The sequence below is a fragment of the Mobula birostris genome, chromosome 6 (assembly GCF_030028105.1).
Source record: "Mobula birostris isolate sMobBir1 chromosome 6, sMobBir1.hap1, whole genome shotgun sequence".
Classification (NCBI taxonomy): Eukaryota; Metazoa; Chordata; class Chondrichthyes; order Myliobatiformes; family Myliobatidae; genus Mobula; species Mobula birostris.
The window spans coordinates 46,879,333-46,906,802 of record NC_092375.1 but is presented as its reverse complement, the minus strand read 5'-3'; the positions used below and the strand labels follow the sequence as shown (position 1 = coordinate 46,906,802).

The 27,470-nt window shown below is 39.6% G+C and overlaps 1 protein-coding gene across 7 annotated transcripts in view; it reads right to left on the bottom strand.

Annotated features, from left to right (window-relative positions):
* dcaf6 (ddb1 and cul4 associated factor 6) overlaps positions 1–27,470 on the bottom strand; it is a 175,882-nt gene that overhangs the window by 114,495 nt on the left and 33,917 nt on the right. For 4 of the 7 annotated variants that reach the window (XM_072260404.1, XM_072260408.1, XM_072260403.1 and 1 more), the window contains exons 9-11: positions 15,970–16,092; positions 7,007–7,255; positions 2,090–2,269 (exon numbers count right to left, since the gene is read on the bottom strand). In XM_072260404.1, the coding sequence (XP_072116505.1) occupies positions 2,090–2,269; positions 7,007–7,255; positions 15,970–16,092 (552 nt within the window). The remainder of the gene's footprint in view (positions 1–2,089; positions 2,270–7,006; positions 7,256–15,969; positions 16,093–27,470) is intronic. The other 3 variants (XM_072260409.1, XM_072260410.1, XM_072260406.1) reach the window with 2 other exon arrangements.

Here is a 27,470-nt window from a genome sequence, read left to right as displayed (position 1 = left end):
TAAGTGATAGCATGACCATGAACTACTGATTCTGAAGTAATAAGAGAGTTAGTAGTGCAACAATGCAAAACCATGACCCCAGTTCCTGAGAAGGTAAACAGATTATTCACATCTGAAACTCAGCTAAAGTCTATCAATAAAATTGACATCTCAAGGTTATAAATTCTTGAGATCAAGACAGGTCGGCAAATAGATGAACCAGTCCATTTCTAGCCTGCACCAGGAATCATAAAAATGATCATCAGTAGTAACACAAGCAACACCAGCATCATTGACTGTATTTTTTTTAGAACAGGAAGCACACAATGCTTTATCTTGTTGCAGGGAAAGATGATGAAAAGGTCACACATCATGCTAGTCATATGATATCATAAATTATGCATTAAAATGTACAATAGATAATAACTGTTGGTTTAAAATAGTTCATCCAAATTGAATGTTTTAAGAAATCTGACTGAGAAAAATAGAACACAATAATTTTGAATGAATGAATAGGGATCTACAAAACACAAATTGTTTACTTGTGCCTATAGCAATATAGGGGAATAGGAACAACAATATGTAATACAAAGGTCTGAAATGAATGCACCAATACAGAGCAGAAGCAACTGAAACTGAATCAAATCCAAAATACACAGCACTAGATTTTCCACATCTGCAATGTATTCTACAATTAATCCATTTAATCCATGAAGTGGCTCCAAAACCATTCTCACCCTCACTGACAAGACCCAGCATGCAAGTGCAAAAGACAAGGTAGAAACAGTCAGAACCACATTCAGACAAACTTGCTTGCTGACTGGATCTCGGTTTCCTCCTGAAATTCTCCATCATCAGAAGGAACTAATGTTCAACAATTTGATGTACCCCATAAGAAATCAGGAAATGACTGACTGCATTTAATATAGAATAAGATAATGGATCCCAACAAAGTGGCTATACTAGTGAAGAAAAACTGCCCAAAATAGCTTAGATCCTGAAAAGTGTATAAATTAAAATAAAACTGAGTCTCTGTGGCAAGGGACTTTACGTGCACAATAGTTAATATGGATGAAGGGGATTGTTCCCACCTTAACAGCAAACACAGATGAACTTGAACATACACTAGTTGGAGCAGCCCATGTTACAAGAGGATTAGCAGAGTACATTTCCTAACTGTCATTACAGCTTCTTTTTGGATCAGGACAAGATTTACGAGGGAACTGCTCTAATGTGATCCCAATGAGAAGCTCCTTTCGTACAAATTTAATTACCAAGCAGTTGCATCGGGACAAGGTTTGGCACATTCACAAATAGGAAGTTAACTCTGGTGTGCAGTTACATTCATGATATTACACCAATCAGGTTGTTTACTGTGTTCTTGCCAGGCAATCAACAAAGGTTCTTGTATTTAAAGTTGACACAAAAATAGCATAATCAATTCCTGAAGGAAGCTATGAGTTTTTAATTCTGCATATTTCACTTCTCAATTCTCAGTAGCAGGCCAGGATATATCAATAGAGCGTTCAGCTGTAAACTTTAAAATATTCTATCTCTGTACCTCTATTAATGTGGTAATAGAGAAATTAGGCTAAGTTCCTTTCTACATTAAACAGATTGTTAAAATGTAGATTCTCCTCATACCAAAATTCATCCTATTGCAATTCAGATGTACATTAGAGTATATTGGTTACAATTCAATACGTTCCCATCAAAAATACTGCATCTTTCTTAGACCACAACTCCAAAATGCATACATCAGGAACAGTTACTATTGCCTTATGCTTTAAAAAAATCAAATAATATTTATTTTATACTAATTATACACTACGGATCATTTTACCCATCAAGGGGAAAAAAAACAGAAAATTTGAATTTAACTGCATACAAGATAAAATTTTAATTATTTTGAAATGACACAAACACATTTATGCATTTGTCAGTGTCATCTGATTATTTCCACTCTTACTCATTTCTTCATTTATTATAGCTAAAAAGCTTAGCACATTAAATGGCATTTCTACCGAACTAATTTAATTAACATAAATAGGAAGCAAAATAAGGAAATCAATGTCTAGTTTCTAGCATAAATTTTAAAGCAAACAGCAACCTGAAATATTAGGATGCAGTGAGGAGCCTTCATGGGTGAAATGGTCAGTGGCAGATTGTGATGAAGACTTCTTTGCCAGATCCTGCTGTTTCTGTTGTTCAGCCTTCAAAAGTCTCAGTTGCTGTAGTCGCTTACTGACTAAACTTACCCCAGATGATCGAATGGACTGAGCTCTTAGTTCTGACACAGACAGAAACAGTTAATGACAGAAGTAAAAGGAAAATTAGATGCAAGAAAATGTCAAAACAAAAAGGAAAAACAAAACAGTTCATTGGTATTCAAACATTTATAGTAAAAAGGCAAAGATTAGAAAGAATATCAGTGACCCTCCATTGTGAATTACATGTGAAGCTTGAAATAAAGTGATGCCTACTGAATGGTGACGTAAAAAGGTAAGAAACTTTGACAGCTGATGCTTACAAAAGGAGGACAAATAAAGATGTGTCTTGCCAAAATACTAACCATACTAATTTTCCAAATCTAGCAAGAAATTAGTCCGTGTCTTTAAGTAATCTGCTGGCAGTTTCTATTAAGATTTAACTAATCATTGGAAAATGCAATCCACAAGCTGATCTATGCACTATGAATGGACCTCTTGCACAGTAAAAATGGATCCTTGGCCTCACAATCTACTTCGTTATGATCTTGCACTTTATCATTTAACTGTACTGTACTTTTTCAGTAGCTTTTACATTTTATTCTGCATTATTATAGCTTATTTCAGCTCAATGCACTGTATAATGATTTGATCTGTATAAACAGTATGCAAGAACAAGCTTTTCACTGTACCTTGGTACATGTGACAATAATAAACCAATATATCTCATAACAAAATTATATCATTTCTGTATCGTATCTTGATTTGACAAGCTGTTTGGTCACCCAACATCCTGTATTGAATAGCCACAAATATCCTCCCACTAAATGTTATATATTTCAAATCTATTGATTTCAATCCCTGCCACAAAACTGCTTCCCAATCACTGACCATATTCATTATCCTAATTATTGTCTGAGTAAAACCAAATTAACTTCAAGATGAGCTTTCATACCTTCTACATACATACCACCTAACTCCATCTTCATTAACAGCCCATATATATCTTGCCTCAGTTCGTCATTAAAATTCTTAAACTGAGAATTCAAACTCACAGACTTGTTTGACATAACCCTTAGAAACTTTTAGATAATTACTCACCAGTTAAAATTGCTTTTCAAATTGTTGTTCTCATATCAAAAGTGGAATACTTGCAGTTCCTCAAGTTAAGCTCCATTAACCTTTGCTTGTTTTAAACTTCTTGCTCTTATTCAGATAATTCACCATGCTCCCCAATTTAGGTGTAACCTACACACTTCCGCAAGACTTCAGGATAGACCTCTGGACATATCCCTCATTATTTTCTACCACACCATCTCATCCTCACAACCTTTTTCCATGTACGCACAGTACTTTTTTCGGTAATCACTTTCATAGACACTTTTTAAAAAATTATATAGGTACCATCCACAAACACACCATATCTGACACAGTATTGATTTCAGAAAACTGAACTGCAGCAATGAGACATAACATGGCTGTCATAAATCTATAAATCTTTTTGATCAACTTAAACTGTCATGAGCTTCAACACTGTTTTCTGTAATGGAATCCAATAACTCCACCACAAATGATGAAAGATTGTGTATAACTACGAGGTTTCCTCTTTTCCCCCACACTTTAAGTAATGGAATACTATTTGCAACTTTCTAGGCTAAAGGCATAATTTCAAAATTTAAAGACCTATGGTGAATTATGACAATAGCTTCTGCAACAACTTTGATTTCTTTTTTGTAATATGCTTTTCTGAATGTGGATTCTAGGAGTAATTAATCAAATGGGTCCAGGAACTTGGAAATTAACTACAATGTCCCTCTGGATGATCTCTGTATTTTTACTTTAATTATTCTGTGCCTTTTTCAGTTTGGCCAAAGTATATCTAAAGCAAGGTTGACATTATGCAGCTATGACAAGTTATCATACAAATTAGTTAACTTCGCTGCCTGCAAACACTGTTGAATACATTCTTAAATCTGAAAATAAACTGTTGGCTTTCTCTGATTACATAGTATCAATTATACAAGTACTATGGGTACAGCAGGTCTACTGCATCAGTGAGCTGCTTGTTGTTCGGAGGAGTTGGCCTGAGGGCTAGAGAGGGAGGAGCCTGTCAGTGGGCAGGAGCCAGATTGGGTTTGGAAGAGCTGATCTGGATGCAAACTATGTTGCGATCCACTACTCGAAGGCATCGGAGTTGGTGCGCAAAAGTGGCATGCAGTGTAAAAGTGAGTGATTGACTTGGAAGTTTCTCCAGCAATCACAAAATCCCGATGGACATTGATAATATAAGATGCCACAGGTCTATTTCCCTTGTTTGGTGGCACGAGCAGCATAGCCTCAGCTGATGCACCGGATGAGGCCTCAAGCTGCGAGCTTGCCTGCTGCTGTAGTCCAGGTGAGGAGACCTCAGAGGCATGTAGCATGGCGTTCATGCTCAGTTGGAGGCTGGCTTCTCCTGTCAGTGCCGCCCTCCAGTGTTCATTCAGTGGGATGGCAGGCTAGATTGCAGTCAACTGTGTCATCAATTTGCGGGACATGTCACTCAGGGTCTTGGACTGTGTATGTGTTTCCTAGTGTGACTACGGTTTTTTCTTGCTATTTTGAATGTGCTGTGTATGTTTTGCATCTTGGGCTCATAGGAATGCCGTCTTGTTCAGCTGTATCCATGTATAGTTGAATGATAATTAAACTTGATTTGGTTTTGATTTGATTTGGTAACCACCTACTGCCAGCTACCATTTTCTCATCTGTATCTACAGAAGTAGAGCCTCCTACCAATGCAGAACAAGTACCAGAATACACCCCTTCACAAAGCCAGCTGCCGTCAGACCTTTCTTCCTCTGATTACAAGGGGTAAATATGCAAATGTAGGAAGTAGAAGACATACTATGCCAAGGAAGAGGAATGGGTATAAAAGACACACTAAGTATACATACACAGTCCATAATTACAATTAGAACTAGTTAGAGGGCATATTTTTATATAAATCATGTAGACATTACCAAAATTAGCATACAGTGCAGGAAATTAAGATTTAGGTTTATTACCCTATAAGCATTATGCAAAATCTAAAGTAGTAGAAAGAAGTTTTCTCAAAGATGTTTAAAATAATACAACAGTTATCAATCAGTAAGCCAACAGAGAGATGTGCCATATTGCATCTTCAAAAACATCTTTTAGTTTAGAAATACTCAAAATTGTATAGCTACAAGCTCCAAAACAGATTATAGCATATATTCAGTGCATGGAAGGATTTCATTATGAGAAAAAAAACATTTATATTAATTCTATTACGTTCAATTGGCATTTTATCTAGATTCACATGCATTTAACTTTTTAAACTAACCACCAGTTTACAGTTATCAGCAAAATCCTTGTGAATATGACATATCATTAATCCAATAATTCTTTCACATTATTTTACTAAATTGATATGAAACACAGACAGATTGATGCTGCTCTTCTCTCCAAAAATTATTCTTATTATAATGACTATTCTATTGTATTAGTCAACAACCAGGCTTTTTATGGGAATGACTGAGAGGAGAGGGTGACAGAGTTGATGGAGGGGAAGCTCGCTCAGAGGAAACACAGAAGTCTAGAATTCCTTGCATAGTGTGGAGTGCATCTTTATTCCAATCTGGCTTACCGACCAGGTTAGTTTGGTTCATAGCACTGGTTAGTTGAAAGTTCACAAGTTTGTACAAATTTGATTAGGAACTCCACTGAAGGGAAAGTTGAGGTCTGATTCACATACCTAGGATGGGTGGTGATCTCAGGAAGGGGGAGCGGGACTGTGAGTGAAGGCAGGGGCATGGAAAGCACTCCAGCTACTCCCAGCCTATAAGTTTATGAAGGCACAGCTTCTCTCCAAAGCTGTCCAACACACCTGCAAACACAGTTAAATCAGGAGCTCCCACCTCAGTAAACTCCCTAAATTAGAAATCTACTGACAAGGTATGTCCTAATTTTATTAAAACAGGAGGTGAATTGTCAGAGCTGTGTTCCAGAGGCATTGATTTCTCTCAATGTAACCTATGCAGCATCCAGTCTGATATTGCTTAGACCAAATTTCCCCCTAGTTCCAAGAGAAAGGGAATTGTGAAGAGAGACAGTCTGTTACGAGGATGAAGTTTGATGTCAGGAAAACATAGCTTGATTCTGTGATCTGCAACTAATTTATCTGTTCTGCGGGCTACTGATCAAAAGAAAGCAAATAAGCATTTTGATTATTTTTCAGAAAGTGCTTCTTATTTTCTTGATATCCCATATCTGTAACTAAATTGATGTGGAACATGAAACCACAATAAATTCCCTTATGCCCTCTCACTCAGAAGGTTGAAGTAACTCATTATTCACAACAGAGATTGCTAACCATCTAATTGTGAATCACTATAGAGTACCAATGTAGAACTTCATTACTTTTACAAAGTAATTTACAAAAATAGCATATATGATTTAATTTCAAATTACCCCAACCTTAAGCCTTTCGCAATAAGAGGACCCAAATATTTAGTCACAAAGGAATCACCAATCAATTTATTCCAATATTTTGCACTTTGAGGGCTTGATTTGAAATGTAATCTGAATGTTATTCATTGAACCAAATACAAACAGGAATCCAATGCCACGCCACTGAAGGACTAAGGCACCTTTCCTTTCTCAGATATTATTAGTTCATTTTTGGAGAATGTTATGAGGGAAGCCAATGTAAATTAAAGGTAAAATTTTACATATAAAATTGTTGGAAAAATGATTGAATTTCAATTTAAATGTGATCCAAATTATATTGGGCATTTACAGGCACAGTATTTTCTTACCTGATTGTGGAGGGTTGTCTGTTGATGGAGGTGGGCGCTTGTGTTCACTATCAGGTGAAGACAGGAGAGAAGTAGAACAAGAGCCAGCAGTGGAGGATGTTGTTGATGGAGCCTGAGCTGAAGCTGTAGATGATGATGAAGATTGTGGCAGCTGATCAGCTGAAGAATCTACCTCCATAGTACCTTCTCCAGTTCCTTCTTGAGTAGCTGGTATGTTTGAGTCTGATGTTTCTGACCTAACAGTGTTTCCTGCAATAAGAAGGTATACCTCATTTCTTTCAGTTCAAACTATAATTTTAACCAATACCGTATCTATTATGAAGAAAAAATAATTATATTTTTCAAAATAAAATAAAATGTTGGATGTTGATCATACTAATGTGCAATAATTGATCACTTCAGACTGTGCATGAGGTAGATTAAATTTTCATATGTTGAAACTCTAAGATATTACACTTAGAGTCATACAGCAAAGAAACAGGCTCTTTGGCCCAACTGGTCCATGCCGATCAAGATGCCCAACCAAGTTTCTCCTATCTGCTAGCATTTAGCCTATAACTTTGTAAATATTTCATGTACCTGTCCAACCACTTCTTCTAGTAGCCCATTTCACATATATACCAACCTTTGTGTAAAAGGAAGTTGTCCTTCAAGTTCCTGCTAAATCTTACCACTCTCATTTTAAACCTAAGCTCTTTAGTTCTTGATTCTCCAACTCCGGAAAAAAAAGACTGAGTGCATTCACTTTATTTTGGCCCCTCAGGATTTTATACTCTTACACAAGTTCTAACCTGTTTAACCTCTCTCTATAATTCAATAAATTAAGGAGTGGCAATATCCTCATAAATCTTTTCTGAACCATTTCTAACTCAGTCACATCCTTTCTATAGCTGGATGAAAAAATGATCACAGAACTCCAAGTACGGCCTTGCCCACATCTTGCACAACCACACCACGACCTCCCAGTTTTGCACTCAGTGTCTTGACTCATAAAGGCCAACCCACCCAAAGCCATCTTCACCACCCTACAACCAGTTCCCTTTCTGGGAACCACATACTTGAACTCCAAAGTTCAGAAACTTATCCAAACCTCCAAGCTTATCAGAATTAAGCTCCATTGGCCATTCATTGGCCTACTTTCTCAGCTGATCAAGTTCCCCTGTAATTTTTGTAACATTCTTTACTATCCACGACCTCCAGTTCAAAGGAAGATTTTTTGGAAGATTTCCACATATTTGACTGTGACAATAACAAATATATTAGAGTTACAAGAGCCCTGTCATTGCTGAGATCTGGGTTTGGAAAACATGAAAAGTAAATTAGATAAAATATTATTTGTGGCAGCTTTACAGTGGTATGAGTGGTTTCAGTATCTGTTCAATCAGGAATTAAATCTGCTTCTTAATCTCAGAGTTTGCAATCAATTCATTAAGATAGCTCTTTAAGTATTTACCTTTTATTTCTTAGTGTTAAATTCATAGGGTACAAACAAAATGGCTGCACATAGAGAATAAAGAATGACATACTGCCCCAATGTTGTTGGCACCTATCAATCGCAATTTTAAACTTGAGAGCTGGCTCTGATATCAAAATGTAGCTCCAAAGAGCATGCAGATGACTCAAATAATAAACAGATATTGGGTTCAAAGTAGTACTTACAGTCCTGGTGCAATGTAACCATGATATCAGATGTGCACTTAATAACAATGTTTCATGGAACTGATTGCAAAAAATGAGTGTCTTAATGAGCACTATTTAAAAAGGACATACAACTGCAAGAACACAGCTCAGTATATTAAAAAGGCTTTATGGAGTAATTAAAAGAGAGAATAATCTGAAAGGGAGAATATAGCTACAGCTGTGAAGATCCCTGCTGCACCCAGTGACCCTGTGACCTCTGTCTCAGAGGCCAATGTTCGGCTGTCTTTAAAAAGGGTGACCCTTTGCAAGGCAGAAAGCCTTGACGGAATCCTTGGGGTAAGGTTCTGAAAACTTGTGCCAACCAACTGGCGGGAATATTCAAGAACATTTTCAACCTCATTGCTACATGCGGAAGTTCCCACTTGCTTCAAAAAGGCAACAATTATATCAGTGCCTAAGAAGAATAATGTGAGCTGCCTTAATGACTATCACCCAGTAGCACTCACATCTACAGTGATGAAATGCTTTGAGATTGAGAGGTTGGTCATGACTAGACTGAATTCTTACCTCCGTAAGGACCTGGACCCACTGCAATTTGCCTATCGCTACAATAGTCAAAGGCAGACGCAATCTAAATGGCTCTTCACTTGGCCTTAGACCACCTGGACAACACAAACACCTGCGTCAGCACTTAACACCATCAGTCCCACAGTCATGATTGAGAAGTTACAGAACCTTGGCCTCTGTATCTCCCTCTGCAATTGGATCCTCGACTTCCTAACCGTAAGACCACAATCTGTGCAGATTGGTGATAATATCTCATCCTTGCTGATGATCTACACTAGCGCACCTCAGGGGTGTGTGCTTAGCCCACTGCTCTACTCTCTCTATACCCATGACTGTGTGGCTAGGCATAGCTCAAATACCATCTATAAAATTGCTAATAATACAACCATTGTTGGTAGAATCTCAGATGGAGACGAGAGGGCATACAGGAGCGAGATATACCAACTAGTTGGGTGGTGTCGCAGTAACAACTTTGCACTGAGCTGATTGTGGACTTCAGGAAGAGTAAGACGAAGGAATACATACCAATCCTCATAGAGGGATCAGAAGTGGAGAAAATGAGCAGTTTCAAGTTCCTGTCCTGTGTTACGATCTCTGAGGACCTAACCTGTTCCCAACATATTGATGTTGCTACAAAGAAGGCAAGACAGTGACTGTACTTCATTAGGAGTTTGAAGATACTTGGTATGTTAACAAAAACACTCAAAAACTTCTATAGATGTACCGTGGAGAGCATTCTGACAGGCTGCATTGCTGTATGGTATGGGGGGAGGGTGGCGGTGCCTACTGCACAGGGCTGAAAAAAGCTGCAGAGGGTTGTAAATTTAGTCAGCTCCATCTTGGGTACTAGCCTACAAGGTACCCAGGACATCATCAAGGAGCGGTGTCTTAGATAGGCAGCGTACATTATTAAGGACCCTAACACCCAGGGCATGCCCTTTTCTCACTGTTACCATCAGGTAGGAGGTACAGAAGCCTGAAGGTACACGCTCAGTGATTCAGGAACAGCTTCTTCCCCTCTGCCATCCGATTCCTAAATGGACATTGATCCTGTGAACAATACCTCACTTTTTAGATAAATATTATTTCCGTTTTTGCACAATTTTTAAACTACTCATTATAAGTATACTGTAACTTATTTATTATTATTTTAATTTTCTTTTTTTCTTCTTCTATATTACGTATAGTATTGAACCGCTGCTGCTAAGTTAACAAATTTCATGACACATGCTGGTGATATTAAACCCGATTCTGATTCTCTGTATTACTTCTAGTTTTATTTCTGACTTGCTCATTCTGACTAAATATTTGATACTTGCCATTAGCAATTTTTTAACTACTTCGTTTGGGATGTAGGGCACATCTGGAAGAACAGCAGCTGCAGCAGCACCATCAAGTGGAGCCACAGACATGTCTGTTCAAAGTGAAGACATCGGTCAAAACAGCATCGAGGGCATAACACTACAATACAATAGATGGTAGTTGTGTTTTTGGAGGTCAGTCATTCCAGCCATTACATTGGTAAATGGTGGATAATATTGGAACTGCTAAAATACCAGGCAAAGACCATATCCAACAAGAGATGGTCCAACTTTATATCTTTAAAGTTCGCTGTCAATGCTCTTGCCTAATTTCCTGCCATAAGCAACCTAGAAGATATCACTGAACAGAAATTCAACAGGACCAGCGACAGGAACACTGTGGCTAAAACTGCGGGTCAGATACTAGATATCTTATGGGTGACTACTCCTGACTTCCTAAATCACTTCCAACATCTGCAAAGCAATTGCCAAGGGTGTGATGTAATAATCCGCACTCCCCTGGATGAGTGCACCTCTAACGTCTATCCAGCATCTCAATAGCACCCAAGAAAAAAAATCATACTGCTTGATTGGCACCCCATCAATCACCCTCCACCTCTACCACACAGTAGATCATTTTTAATATGTACTCCATTTATTCGATTTGTCCACTTCCACTGCATATCCTAAACCTGAAATTTTTCCTTCCAAGAAGGATAATGCCTTTAGATGCTAGAAATACTGCGAACTGCCTGCCTCTTTCCATCATCCTTCATTAGAAATGTATTGCTGTTTCTTCTTCAATACTGTGTCCAGTTCTTGGAACTTTCTTCCCCGACTGCAGTATGAGAGTCCCTTCACCAAAAGGAAGCAGTTTAAAGGAGCCATTTTTGGCCAACTTCAAGAACAATCAGGAACAGCAAAGAATATTGAATTTTACAGCAACGCCCAGATTGAATAAGTAAGCAAAACAAAAACTGGGAGAGTCAGAAGAGAGTTATCTCTGAGGAGCAATGGGTCAAAATACTGTGCTTCATCAGACAAACTATAGGTGGTCAATGCAACTTGCAGAAATTGGTCCTAATGATTACTAATTTAGGGGGTCATACATTGATGCAGGTCATCAGTTATTACCAACATTCCTAATTATTTTTGCTCATGTTCCCATGCTGCTGTTGGGGATGCCTCTTTCTCCCAGTGCAATTTCATGGCCAGGTCAAATTACTTTTCCTGTGAATGACAACAGCTAGAATTAGAGGACATTGAGATATGAAAGCATGACAAGCTTCCATTAGCTTAGGCATATTATAAACCCTATCCCTGTAACTTCCAAGTCATTTGACAATGAGGACTTTTCTTCCATCAGCTTCCATCTACTGCACAATCACAATGCTGTACAAGTTTTTTTTGGCATCTACCACAACTCAATCATCTTGCAAAACACATCTATCAGAAAAATGTCAAAGAATGACTGTTAATGGACAAGAGAAATACACTGCATACATACCTCATAATGTAATTATCTACAACTTCATTAAGCTTGATTAGCACAGATGAAATCATATTTTCATTTTATGGAAGCTTGATCAATTAGAGAGCTATCTGCAATGTAGCCCAAAGTGCACCAGAACAGTGAATTCTGTGTACAATCTGGTAATACAAAGGTGAGTGCAGCTAGGAGGCTAAGAGTGACAGTAACAGAGATGAGGAGTGACACAATGTAATACCCAGGATCTTATAAAAATTTAAAAGAACACACAAAGCAACTTACTATCCTATAACTCAAAGTCACATAAAGACCATCAACATTTAAAGATCTTGTTACATCCTTTACCTCAGCTTTAATGCTCTATCGAAGAGCATTGAAATCATTCAAACAACATCCACATTGATGATATACTGCCAAACTTGCCCTATATGGTTACTAAGTCACTAGGTATGCAAAAATGAATTTCAATTTTGCTGATTTATTTAATACACAAATAATCAACCATATTATTTTTCTTGAGTAATATTCAAAGAGCTCATTCAATGGCTTCAGAAAACTGGTGGAAGGCTACTGTTACTCACGTTAGTATCCCTATCTTGATGCTCAAGTTTTCAAGGGCCTGATTGAAAATGTTTCAGCAACCGTTGAATAGTAAGTCTTAGCTGAGTTTCTGGCACTACTGTGCTAATGCCTGACAGAATGTTCTACTGATTTCCTGAGATGACAATGTATGGCTCAATTACATACGGCAGTGGTCCCCAACCACCGGGTCACGGACCGGTACCGGGCTGCAAAGCATGTGCTACCAGGCCGCGAGGAAACAATATGAGTCAGCTGCACCTTTCCTCATTCCCTGTCATGCCCACTGTTGAACGCGAATGCACGCAAGATTATTACCCACACGAGGTCATCAGTCGGTCATTAACCTACAACTACTCGATGAGTAAAAAACAAACATCGCTTGAGAGTTTCTTTGCAAGAGATGGTAGGGGACATAAAAGGCCTAATGATGCTGACAACGCAGAGACAGCTGAGGCCGAGACTGCAAAAAAAAAAAGAAAGCTTCCTTCAACAGAAAATATGACGAGTCGTACATAAAATATGGCTTTATTGCAACTGGTGACTCACACGCTCTAAACCCCGTGTATGATATGTGGAGACAAACTATCTAATGAGGCAATGAAGCCCTCAAAACTGCTTCAGAATCTTGAGTCCAAGAACCCTGCACTTAAAGACAAACCCATTGGGTTTTTTGAGCAGAAAAAATATGAACAAGCGGGACAGAAGCAAGTGCTGAGAGCCACCACTTCCACAAATGCTGCTGCTCTGAGAGCGTCGTACTTAGTGGCTAGCTATATTGCTAAAGTTAAGAAGCCTTTCACTGTTAGTGAAGAATTGATTCTGCCTGCTGCCAAGGACATGTGCCATGAACTGCTGGGAGAAGCTGCAGCTAACAAGATGGCACAGGTTTCTCTTTCAGCTACCACAGTTTCAAGGAGAATCGATGACATAGCAGAGGACATCGAAGCACAGCTGTTGGAACGGCTTAACGAGTCTGGTTTCACTACCCGAGTCAAAGAGGTTGCTCCTGAATGCCAGACTACACACTGTGTCACACAGGGAAATGCTAGCTAGCTGAAAAATGTCACCTGATCTTAACAGCGTATTGAGTGATGTTGTTGAAGTTATCAATCACATCAAAGCAAAAGCCCTTAACTCACGTCTGTTTGAGCAGCTTTGCGAGGAAATGCATGCAGAGAACAATCGCCTTCTCTTACACACTGAAGTCAGGTGGCTATCAAGGGGGCGAGCCCTGGCCAAGGTTTTTGAGTTAAGAGAGCAGTTACAGAGATTTCTTTCAAGAAAAAAGTCACCACTGGCAGCATACTTCAGTGACGAAGAGTGGATAGCAAAACTCGCTTATCTTTGTGACATCTTCAACCTGCTCAATGACTCAATTTGTCACTTCAGGGGAGAATGACAACTGTCTTCAAGTTGGCAGATAAAGTGCCTGCTTTCACAGCCAAACTGGAACTGTGGGGACGGCGAGTGGACAGGGGCATATTTGACATTAGCTGGGAATTTGGGAGAGACCAAGGCTGCACCATCCTTCTCACAGCTGATGCACAAACACCTATCTTTGCTGTCAACAGAATTCGAACGTGACCCAAGACGTGCAAAGGAATGGGTCCGTGACCCATTTGTGAATGTCCCCAGTGAATCATCCATGTAAGCATGGGAAGAAGATCAACTCCTCGAGTTTGCAAACAACGGTAGGCTGAAAAGTACAAACGTTGTATGTTTGACATAATATCTCTGCCGGCATTCTGGATCAAAGTCAAGGCTGAATATCCTGAGATAGCCATGAAAGCACTGAAAACGTTGCTTCCATTTCCAACATCATACCTCTGTGAAGCGGGTTTTCTGCAATGAATGCAATGGAAACTAAATTGCAGAACAGACTGGACATAAGGAACCTCCTTATGACTTATAATTGACTTATCAGTGTAATTCATTCAAGGAAAATATGCGCTGTGTGTTTAATATTAAATTAGTTAGATAAACCCTTTTAGAAACAAAATTGAGTGTATTAGCCACTGATAAGTGACTTATAGTTGACTTATCACCTATATTCTGGTCGTGTTTAACACCACCACCCCGGTCGGCCAGTCAGCAAGAATATTGTCAATATTAAACCAGTCTGCGATGCAAAAAAGGTTGGGGACGCCTGATATAGGGAGAACAGTCTGTAGGAATATATGATGCTATAAAATCCCTAAGAACGCCCAAAATTCAGATATTACATACAATCATCAAAACTGAAATTCTTAAGTTAAAATTTTCACTTGCACTAAAAGCTTCATGTACTACATTATTTTAAACAATAACAAACAATTCCTACAGAAAAGATATTCCATCATCTCTTAAGCATTCAACCTAATTTCTCATAACCCTCATCTTTGCCTAGATTGATGTTGCTGTTTCAAATTTAAAATTCATACTCTGTGGCCTTATCCTTCCCTTTCATCTCCTCTGTCTCGTACTCTCCAAATCAGACCATTCCTGCATCCCTCTCCCTCATCTCACTACTGGCATCTATAGTATCTGTGGCTTTACCTAGCCAGGCCCTACATTTAACTTTCTTCCTGATGCCCACTACCTGTCCTTACATCCCTCCCATCCTGAAGCAAATGTTTTGTCAATTATACTGCTATTTCCTCTTTTTATTTTCTAAATAAGCATCTGTAAGTTATGCAAGTCTGTTTTACTATGTTACAGAAACTACAATACATAATCACAAGAGATAATTGTTTTATTATCTTCATTGAAGATGAGATCCAGGTGAAGATGAGAATACTAAAATTGACTCTTAATTGTACCACATCTTGGTACAAATTATAACTTGCAAAAATTTGCTATGTGAAATGAGATTTCTTAAACACCAGAAATTAACCTTCATAATTTCATTTAGATGTGAGGAGTACCCACTTCCACTCTTTTACAAATTCTTCACAACTGCCAGTATAAACTAAGAGTATTTTAAATATTTCACAAATGACAAAAGTAAAATGTTCCACTTTGAGAATGTTTATACCATCATATCTATAATGTTTTAATATCTTCTATCTTTATTACGCAATTACATTGATTGAGGATGATTATCTTCTGCAGTCTTTGAGTGTTTAACTCCATGAGTACCCCTGAAATAGTCAAAGCAATAATCTTTTCAGAGTTCTTTCATTCCAATGCTTAATTATTTTATTTTGACCATTAGAAAACTTCCCTTTTTGATTTTTGTTTAAGCTCTTACAGAATGAAAAAAAAGCTCAAAGAACATCTATAATGACAAAATGAGATAACAGTTCATAATAAAATACTCTGGTAAATGGCTGCTTTTCAATGATATAGTTAGCAGCAATGCACAATAATGTACATACACGTATTTAGTGACTATGGCGATGTACCTCGGGATCTTGATCTTCCCCTTCCTCTTAAGCTGCTTTGGGCATTTTCACTAGCTTCTTCAAACCATCTGGATAACATATCTGACATGCGTTGCATGAGTGACACATTAGAGCTTTGTTCTCCTGAAATATTGAAGAAAAATATTTGTGGGTATTTTCTTCTTAAGGATATGAAATTGGTTTTATCCATTTTTGGTTTGCCAGATACCAGTACATTTGGAACTAGTGCTGAATTGCAATTTCCTCAGAAAAAAATACAAAATTGATCAGAATCAAGTATGTAATCGCACACAGCAACAAAGACGAGCTGAAGACCACCTGCATAGTTCCCAACACTACTGTGCCACCTTGCAGAACAGCAATAGTAAATGGTATCAGTTCTTACAAACACACATCCCAAGGCAGCTTGTGAACAGTAATAAAAGCAAATTTTGCTAGGCTTCTGGGGAGATCCACAATTTAAACTAGGCTGTTTGCTCCTATTCAAGCAAAAGTGTAAGTTGTCACATAAATAGGGCACTTAACTGAATTGAATAATATCATGATATATCAATTGTGTATTGTTTGATTCTGCTTTGTTAAAAACAATTTAAGACTTTAGCATTGATCAAGCACACACCAATTTAGGGAATGCAATATTTTTCAGTATGCTTAATAATGTTATGCTGATATAGCAGTGGCTGGCATCCCTGCATACTTAAAATAAGTCAGTATCTCTCCTCAGAGGGGTCCATAGTTAAAGCACCCATAAGCAAATGGTTTCACTCCAATAATTCAGGATGCTCCAAACCTTAGGCTAGAAATATCTGCAAAGGTGACTTTAATGAGTAATTAATGTCCCTCCTTTGTAATTACTAATCCTTTTAGTAATTACAAACTGGTTTAGGGCTTAATTCTATACCCGAGACCAAAATTCCACCACATGCTTCACACTGAGTAGCAATTACATTCACATAAGACTTTGTGTTTAGCATGAGGATTGACATCCTCCTTGTAAGCCTCTGGGTATATAAGAGAGGTGGGGGGGGGGAGAAACCATTTCTATTTTTATTCTCCTCCCTTGCTCGTTGTTGGAACTCATTGTACAACAAATATAAAAGTATTCCAAGACAGGCAGCACCTATGGATGGGAATAAACAATTGATATTATGGGCTGAGACCTGTCTCTCGGCTCAAAATTTTGACAATTTATTCCCCTCCATAGATGCTGCCTGACTTACTGAGATCCTCCACCATTTTGTGTGTTGCTCAAGATTTGCAAAAGATTTTCCCTAGTTTGTAAAGTTCGTATGATCAGATGTCTCAAAGCCATGATCAAGTCTTCAGCAATGCTTCCAACCAATGTTGAGAACCATGGTTTCCACTCCACTTTCCAAAAAAAAAATAAGTCCCCTTAATTCAATTGCAGCAGAAATTATGGGGAAAACTAACTACTCTAACCGAGCAATAATAAGCAGCAAGCAACAGGAAACTCTGTCTTTTTTCAATGAAGCTTTATAGTTTTTATTTGAGGGCCATATTGCTACAAAGAGGATATAATACCTGCAGTGCAAGAAGAGGAAAATGACTTCTGAGGGCCTAAACTGAGTATAGTGACCCGCAGTCCGTTTTGATACATTTGCCCAATAAGGTAATTCTTGCACAGTTCAAACATATATTAAGCTCATCGTTTGGATTAATTTCTCCTTGAGCATATTATAAATCCTTACATGTGTGTTTACAAGCTTGTTATTAGGCCAAGTCTTACTGGCAGTTCTAAAGAAAGGGTTGGCATCTTGCCATTTGAACTGAAGTAATTCCAGGACTAACATACTGTATACACGCAGTGAGTGTAAGACTTAATGAAAGATTTGATGGGGCCAAACCCATCGCAACGTTCCATCAATAGGCTCTACAGGAGTTTCAGGGTGGATCTCACACTTGCTGCACTTCCCCAATTTCAAGCTTTGGGGGGTGGGGGGTGGGGGGTGGTGAAAGAAGGATAAATATTATCTCTCAGAGTGAGTGCCTTTCAGACCTGCCACTGGACTCTGATATCACTGATTCCAAAAGGGAATCTAGGCCTGCAGATTAAGAGGTGTTTTAGTCCAGTCTATTGCATTGAATTATTTCTAAAGATTAGCTTTATTTGTCAGATATACATTGAAGCATAGTGTGTGTCAATGACCAACATAGCAAATATTGGCTATGCTTCTGGCATCAACATAGCATGCCTTCAATGTACTAATCCTTGTGTTTTTGGATTGTGGGAGGAAACAGGAGCACTTGGAGAACGGGGAGAACATATAAACTTGCAGTCAGTGGCAGGAATTGAAACCTGATTACTCGCACTGGAAACCATTACGCTAGCTGCTACGCTATCATCCCACTTTAATGTATTTTTAATTAACAATTTTTAATACTTAGTAATTATTATCCATTCTTACTTCAATTTCAATAGTCATTAAAACATTCCGGTATACTAGAACCATAAAAAAAACTCTAAAATCCAAATTAGCTCTGGCAGAATACAAAACTCTTGCTTATACTCCATCTTTTGTAATCGACTGTCAAGAGAAGTTCAAAAGCAGAACCTTTTCACTGCACTTCAGGGCCTAGACATGGAGTGGAACTTGCCACCTGAAAACAGTTGGTGAATCAGCAAAATCAGCTGACCTCATTTGACCCCTTTAAGTAGAGGCATAGGAGTCCTGCAGACAGTAGTTCCAGACAAGGTGCCTGATCTTTTAACATTTGGACCAATGTGTTTCAATATTGGAAGTTAAAGTTAGAGAACAAACTTGGCGTGTCCTGAACTTATATCTGTTATAGATGTTCGTTCCTCTTGTATTCTACATTAAAAATGATGGGTGACCTCAACAGAGGAAATGGAATCTCATTTGTAGGCAGTACTATCACCACAATATTAAATCATCTAATTTCATGACTACCAGTTTTAAATATTCTAATTAACATGGACCTACAGATAGAATTGTGCCACGTATTTCTTGCAGAACAATTTATAATTTGCTATACAATACAAAAGAACAAATATAGCTTTTCCGACTCTCAGAAGTCTTGCTTTCAGTTTACTCTACTTCAGAGATTTTCTCCAGTTTGTTTATTGTCATTCAACCATACTTGTGTATAGAGCTAAACAAAACATCACACCAAGGTGCAAAACACACTACATATAGTTACAATCCAATACATTCAGTCACCAAATGTTAATGCAAGTTAACAGGTTGAAATATAGTGTGAGATACATAGTTATGTAAGACAGTATAATGTTACCAGCTCTACTATAATAAATAAAGTGATTGAATAAACATGTGAAGCAGCAGCAATAAAAGATGAAAAGTGATCAGTGCAGGATGACTGTGTGTTTCTGAGTTGGGAAGTTGTTGAAGACAACTTTATGCCATTACTGCTGGGACATTTTAGTTCAGTGCTGCTATGGCTTCTGCCTTATCAGCTCCTGCTCGCCCCTCATTTGTCCCTTGATGTTGAGACCATTCCTTCTTGTCCTTGACCCCTCCCTGATAATCCTATGGTAGCCAAAAATAAAAACATATTTGTTCTCTAAGCCCTCTTCACAGCCAAAGAGTCCTTCAATGACCCCTGTCTAAATTTCCCTTGAGCCTCTCAGCACTGAAATATTACAGAAATATTTAGGCTGTTGAATGACAAGACCTGTCTTTGACACACTAAGTTGAGGAAAAGCCAATCAAAATTAGGCTGAGTGCTTCCAACATGATCCTGTCAGTGAGGTGGTCATACTCAAGTATATAATAGGTATCACACACAAAAAGTGCTGGTGGTACAGTCAATGTTTCGGGCCGAGACACCCTGATGAAGGGTCTCGGCCCGAAACGTCGACTGTACCTCTTCCTATAGATGCTGCCGGGCCTGCTGCATTCCACCAGCAACTTTGATGTGTGTTGCTTGAAATTCCAGCATCTGCAGGTTTCCTCGTATATAATAGGTATACCTCTTTGGATATTGCTGGAGGGGATGTTCTTTCAGGGGCTAACAAATGTAGTCAGGTCTCTGGAACTAAGACTCAAGGGAAAGGGTGCAGTCAGACAAGGTGATAGTGATAGGAAACTTGATAGTGCAGAGGACAGACGGGATATTCTATGGCATTGCAAGAGATGCCACAGTGTTGCTGCCTCATGAATGCCAGGGACAAGGATGCCTCAGAGTGGCTGCAGAAAATTCTTGAGGGGGACAGCAAGCAGCCAGATGTCGTTGTACATGCTGGTACAAATGACATAGATAGAACAAGGGATGAAGTCCTTCAGAATTAAGTCCTAGTAATTAGGTAAGAAATTAAAACAGAGGACCATGAGGATAGTGATCACTGCATTATTTCCAGTGCTGCATGCTGAATACAAAGGTAAGCCTGAAGAGCTGGTACAGGAGAAGGGATTCAAGTTTTTGGACAATTGGGATGGAGGTGACCTTTGCAGGCAGGAGAGATTGCACTTGAACTAGATGTGGGGGGGGAGGGGCAATAACCTAACAGGAAAATTTGCTTTTACCACAAGCGAGGGCTTAACTAGATTGGAAGAGGAGTGCGACTCAAGAGAGCAGTTACTGAAAAGACAGGGATATGTGCAACAATCAAAAAATATAAAGCATAGAAATCAGTATTGCTATGCTCACACTAAAAGCGCAGATAGCACTTTTGTTTTAAATTGCATCTATATCAATGCACGTAGCTTCTAACAGGCAAGGTGGATGAACTGAGGGCATGGATTGCCTCCAGAACTGGGATATTGTGGTCACAACAGAAACATAACTGAGAGAAGGACAGGATTGGCAGCTCAATGTTCCAGAATACTGATGCTTTAGGTGTGACGTATGAACAGATAAGAGTGGAAGTGGTGTTTTCTTTTTCATAAGGAAACACAACAATAATGCTTAGGTAAGATATTCTTGATGGATCATCTAATGAAGCTACGTGGATAGAATTTAGAAATAAGGAGACAGTCATCTTCAAGTTCACATTTATTGTCATCTGACTGTACATATATATAAGTAAATGAAACAATGTTCCTTCAGACCATGGTGCACCTACACGACACATTACACACAGCACATAAACCAAAATATACTATAAGTTAATAAAATATAATTCAAATTCATGCAGCAAAGAATAGCACAGGTGAACAGTACAGTAAACAGCTTGCTATCCTGGTGATGAGACCTCAGTGGTGGCAGGGTATTCACTGGTCTCACAGCCTGAGGGAAGAAGCTGTTACCCAGTCTGGTGATCATAGTCTTGATGCTTCTGTACATCCTTCCCAATGGCAGTGGGTCAAAAAGATTGTAGGATGGGTGGTAGGGATCCTCAATGATGTTTTGGGCCTTTCACCTGCAATACTTCCCATAAATATCACAAATAAGTGAGGGAGACACCAATGATCTTCTCGCCAGTACTTATTGTCTTCTGTAGGGTCTTGTGGTCCAATGCCTTGAAGCTTCTGTACGTAAACATGATGTAGCTAAACAGGACACTCTCGATGGTGCTCCTGTAGAAAGTTATCAGAATGAGGGGTGGAGAGCACTGCATGGCTCAGTCTCCACAGGAAGTGTTGACTCTGCTGTGTCTTCTTAACTAGCGAGGTGGTGTTGTAGGTCCAGGTTAGATCATCCATTATGTGCGCACTTTGTGCTTTTCCCTCTCTCCACTGCTGAGCCATTGATACACAATGGAGAGCGGTTGATCTTTGCTTTGCTGAAGAACACAATCATCTCTTGTCTTGTCCACTCTGAGACTCGGGTTGCTGCTGTCACAATTTGACAGGCCTTTATACCTCTTCTTCGTTATGTTCACCACTAAAATCGAGGTGAGAACACTGCAACTAGCAGGGCACTGTCTACGCCACTCCAAGCTACTTGCCAGCCTAGTCATCATATGGGAGCCCAAGCAAGGGAGGATGAACCCTGGGCGCCCTCCCAAGACTATGGTCAACACGCTCCTAGAAGACAGCGATGTGGCGAATGTAGATGAACTGAACACGCTGTTGAGGGAGAGGGAGAAGTGGAGAGTCTGTCATTGTGCCTGATGCCGGCCCCCTAGGCCTGAGTCGACGTAGTAGTAGTTCGTTTGCCGACTCATCATTGTTGAAGATGAGGCCAACCAACGAACTTGATGATGTTGTTTGAGCTGAATCTGGCAGCGTAGTCGTGATTCAGCAACGTGAACAGCAGCGGACTGAGCACACAACCCTGCAGGGCTCAGCGTAACGGAGCTTGAGATGTCACTGCCAACTTGGACTGATTGGAACCTTCCCATCAAGAAGTCCAACAGCCAGTTGATGTTGTTGAGTCCCTCTGAGGATAGTTTACCCACCAGTCTCTGAGGGATGGTCATGTTAAATGCTGAGCAGAAGTCAATGAACAACATCCTGGCGTACAAGGCATCATTTTCTTGGTGGGACAGGACGGAGTGGAGGGCTGAGACTACAGCACAGTCAGTGGACAAGTTTGAGCGGTAGGTGAACTGGAAAGGATCCAATGTAACTGGAAGGTGGGATTTTATATGATTTATTACCAACTGCTCAAGGCACTTCATGATTGTTGAAGTCAGTGCCACTGGGAGATAATCATTTAGACCAGCTACCATTGCTCTCGTGCACCAGAATGGTGGTGGCTGCCTTGAAGCCTGCAGGGACAGTGGGCTGTTTCAGAGAGATATTAAACATATCCGTTATGCCCTCAGTTAGCTGAACTGCACAGTCTCTCAGCACCTGACCAAGTACGTTGACAGGCCTTGAAGCTTGCGTGAGCTTACCCTGGCTTGGGTCCTCCTCACCTCGACTGCGGCCAGACAGGGTGCCCGTTCTTCAGGAAAAGAGGGGGCTTCCCTCGATGTCACAATCATGCATAGAAAGCATTCAGCCTATCAGGAAGGGAGGTATTGCTGTCATTGAAACGCAGAATGGTTTTATAATCAGTTATAGCTTGTACACCTTACCACATGCATCACGTATCCCTGGTGTCACAAAAGTGTTTGTGGATTTTCAGTACTACCCACACTTCTGCTTCCTAATGGAACAGGAGAGCCAGCTCTTGCTGACCTTAGAGTCATCCTGACCCTGATCTGAAAGCAGTGCATGAACCTCAGCAGTCAGCAATGGTTTCTGGTTTGCCCTAGCAGTGTAGTTTAATCACAGTAATGTCCTCAATGCACTTCCCTATGTAGCCAGTCACATATGGGTGGCATGGTAGCATAATGGTTAGCACAATGGTTTACAGTACCAGCGACTCTGGTTCAATTCCCACCACTGCCTGCAAGGAGTTTGTATGTTCTCCCCATGACCATATGGGTTTCCTCCGGGTACTCCAGCTTCTTCCCATAGTCCAAAGACATACCAGTTGGTTGGTTAATTGCTCATCGCAAATTGTCCCATGATTAGACTAGGATTAAATTGGGGGATTGTTGGGCAGCACGGCTTGAAGGGCCAGAAGGCCTACTCTGTGCTGTATATTAATAAATAAATAGATAAATATTCATCAATGTTGACATGTTGACACAATAATTATAGATTTCCGAGTATTCTCCAGACCACGTTTTCTCTGCAATCTTACAACACTGAAGCAGCACCTTCTGGCCAAGTCCTGATCTCCCTGTGAAGTGGTTTGACTCATGACCTTGGTAAAGCTTTATACAACTCCAATAGTCAGCAGGAACTTGAGCAGATGTGTTGAGAAATTGCCTGAAGGGAATACCAGGGTTGTACTAGTCCGAGATTTCAATTTTTCTCGTATTGACTAAGCAACAAAGAGCAAAGGGGCAGATAGTGCAGAAATTGTGTAGTACATCCAAGACAGTTTCCTCACACAATATACAGAGAAACCCACTTCCGAAAGTGCAGTACTGGACCTCCTCTTAGGGAGCAGAGTAGACCAAGTAATTGAAGAAGTGGTAGCTGAAGAGCATTTTGGCTCCAGTGACCTCAATTCTATTAGCATTAATAATTATGAAAAGAGAACAGGTACACAGGTTAAAGTCCTGAACTGGAGCAGGGCCAACTTTCAGAGCATAGGCAGGATCTAGTTGGGGTCCATTTTGAGATGCTATTTAAAGGCAAACAAACAGTTGGCAAATCAGAGACTTTAAGGGACATATCAAGAGTGGGGCGACATGTTCCTGTACAGATGGAAGGGTAAACATACCAAGTTCAGAGAATCCTGGCTGAAGAGAGAAAGCAAGGCTCTAGTCAAGGAAAAGAACAAAGTATACATCACATTTAGGCTGCTGGGTACAAATGAATCCATTGTCAAATAAAAAGTTTTATACCATGCTTAAGAGGAAAATTAGGAGTGCAGATAGGGTATGAAATGGATTTGGCAGGCAAGGTTAAAGATAATCTCAAGAGGTTTTTCAGTTATATTAACAATTAAAGAGTGACTAGGGAGTGACAAAGTCCTCCTACAAACCATCAGGGCCACTTATGTGTGGAGTCACAGGAGATGTCTGAGATTTTTAATGTTTATTCTCCTGTGTGTTTGCTAAGGAGAATATCATGGGTATAAAGAAGTGAGGGTGATAAATGGTGAGGTCTTGGTTTATACGTGTATCATGGGGAAGGAGGTATTCGCAGTCCTGAATCACACTTAAGGTGGGCAAATCCTCAAGGCCTGACCGGGAGCACTCTCCAGTCCTTATGGTAGGCCAGGGAAGAAATCAACGAAGGCCATTGTAGAGATATTTTCTTCATTGTTCGCCACTGGTGATTCGAGAGTGGCTAATGTTGTACTATTGTTCCATATGGTCGCAAGGACAGGCCAGGGAATTACAGTGAGCCTGTCTTTAGATAAGTTACTGGAGGGAATTCTGAGGGATAAGATCTACCATCACTTGCACAGTTAAGGCCTGATCAGATTCAGATTTATTTATTACATGTACATCAAAACATAGAAATAAATGCATGTTTGTATTAACAACCAACACGACCCAAGGATATGCTGGAGACAGCCCGCAAGTGTCAAACATTCTGGCGGCAACATAACACATCCATAATGTTTGCATGGTTTCAAGCATGGGAAGTCATGTCTGACAGTTCCTTGGAGTTTTTCCAAAGAGGTAACTAAGCATATAGATGAAGGTAGGACAGTGAATACTGTCCATATAGACTTCATTGACACCTTTGACAAAGTCCCTTATGACAGGGTGGCATGGGATTCAGGGGGCGCTGGTGACGTGGATTCAGAATTGACCCAATGATAAGAAGCCGAGGGTGATGGTTGAAGGTTGATTCTCTGACCAGAAACCTGTATCTAGTGGAGTATCCAAAGGTCAATGTTGTGACCTTTGTTATTCATGATTTATGTAAAAAATATGGATATGAATGTACATGGCATGATTAGCAAGTTTACTAATAATACTGTATTAGGGGGTCTTGTTGATATATTACAATGAATTACAAAGAGATCATGATCAGTTAGGGAGATGGGCTGAGAAATGGAAAATGGATTTGAACACAAATGTAAGGTGATTCATTTTGGGCAGTTAAAATTGGGTAGAATTTATATCATGAATGACAGTGCATTGATGAATTTTGTGGAACAGAGAGACCTGGGAGTACAAGTGCAGAGTTTGCTGAAAGCATCTGTGCAAGTAGACAAGGTGGTAAAGCTTATGAGTAGGCACATTATGTTATAGTCATTGGTGAGACCACTCCTAGATCATGTACAGTTTTGCTCACCATGTTATAGAAAATAGATTGTCAAACTGGAGAGGGTGCAGAAGAGATTTATGATGATGCTGCCTGGACTAGAGGGGTGAGTTATAGGGAGAGATTGGTCACACAGGATTTTTATTCCCTGGAGCACAGGAGAATGAGGGGTAACCTCACAGAAGTTTATGAACTCATGAGGGTCTGGATAGGATGGACAGTCACAGTCTTTTCTCTAGGGTTAAGGAATCCAAAGCTGGATGGCACTTATACAAGATAACAGGAGAGAGATTTAAAAGAAATTTGAGAAGTAACTTCTTTCCACAGGGGGTAGTAAGTACCTGGAATGAGCTGCCAGAGGAAGTGGTTGAGGCAGGTATAATTGCAACCTCTAAGAAGCATATAGATAGGTACTTGGAAAGATGGGGATTAAAGAGCTAAGGGCCTATCATGGGCAAGTGTGACTAAGCAAACATAATGCTGTAGATAGCATGGATCAGCTGGGTCAAACAGCCTCTCTCCATGCTGTATTATTGTATGACTCTAAAACGAAGCAAATGGTCATCACTAGCACTCTGTATTTAACAAAAAGTAGGTTCTTTTATTTATTAAAATTCCATTTTGTATAGTTAGTTATGGATAAAAAGCTGTGTTAACCTCTCTACCTCTCATACGAGGATAAGCTCTGACTTTTATCACTTCTGGAGAGAACTATACATTACTATGTAACTCTTTGGACACAAAGTTGAAAAGATATATCAAGGAATTGCAACCATTTAGTCCTACAAAATATCTGCAAACCAGTCAATGACTGAAAATGTAGTTAGAAAGCAAAATAAAAATACAGTGGATTCCAGTTAATTGAGACACATCGGGACCAGTACATTTTGGCCCAATTAAGTGCCTGTCCCAATTAGCAGAAGTTTCATGGAAATAGTTAATAAAAAGATATAAAAAAGACAATCTACCTTTTAACAGTATAACAAATTATATATATGAAATACAGAACAAATTAGAATATAGTCCTATATTACCACAAAACTGTGGATTAGTTCCTAATAATAAACAATAGAAATTCTGCAGATGCTGGAAATCCAAAGCAACACACGCAAAATGCTGGAGGAACTCAGCAGGTCGAGTAGTATCAGTGGAAAAGAGTAAACAGTCAACATTTTGGGCTGAGACCCTTTTTCAGGACTGAAAAGGAAAGGGGAAAGATACCAGAATAGAAAGGTGGGGGGGGGGGAGGAGGATAGCTAGAAGGTGATAAGGTGATTGGTGAAGTCAGGACAGGTAGTAAAGGGACATAGTGGAAGAAATCTGATAAGAGAGGAGAGTGGACCATAGCAGAAAGGGAAGGAGGAGGGGGACCCAGGGGAAGAGGACAGGCAGATGAGAAGAGGTAAGAGGACAGAGAAGGGGGGCGGGGGGGGAAGGATTTTATTTTTTTTTTTAAATGGAAGGAGAAATCGATATTCATGCCATCAGGTTGAAGGCTATCCAGACTCAATACAAGGTGTTGCTCCTCCACCCTGAGGATGGCTCATCATGGCACAAGAACAGGCCATGGATGACTTGTGGTGGACACAGTGGAGGTGCTCAATGAAGCAGTTCCCTAATTTATGACAAATCTCACCATTGTAGAGGAGGCCATATCAGAAGCACTGGACACAACAAATTCACAGGTAAAGTGCTGCCTCTCCAGGAAGGACTATTTGGGGTCCTGAATGGAAGTTAGTTCCTGATAGTTATCATTGGAGGAATTCATCCAATGTATGCATTCTTTTGATTTACTGTAAATGAACAAAATCAGTGCAGATACCTTGTGTAGAT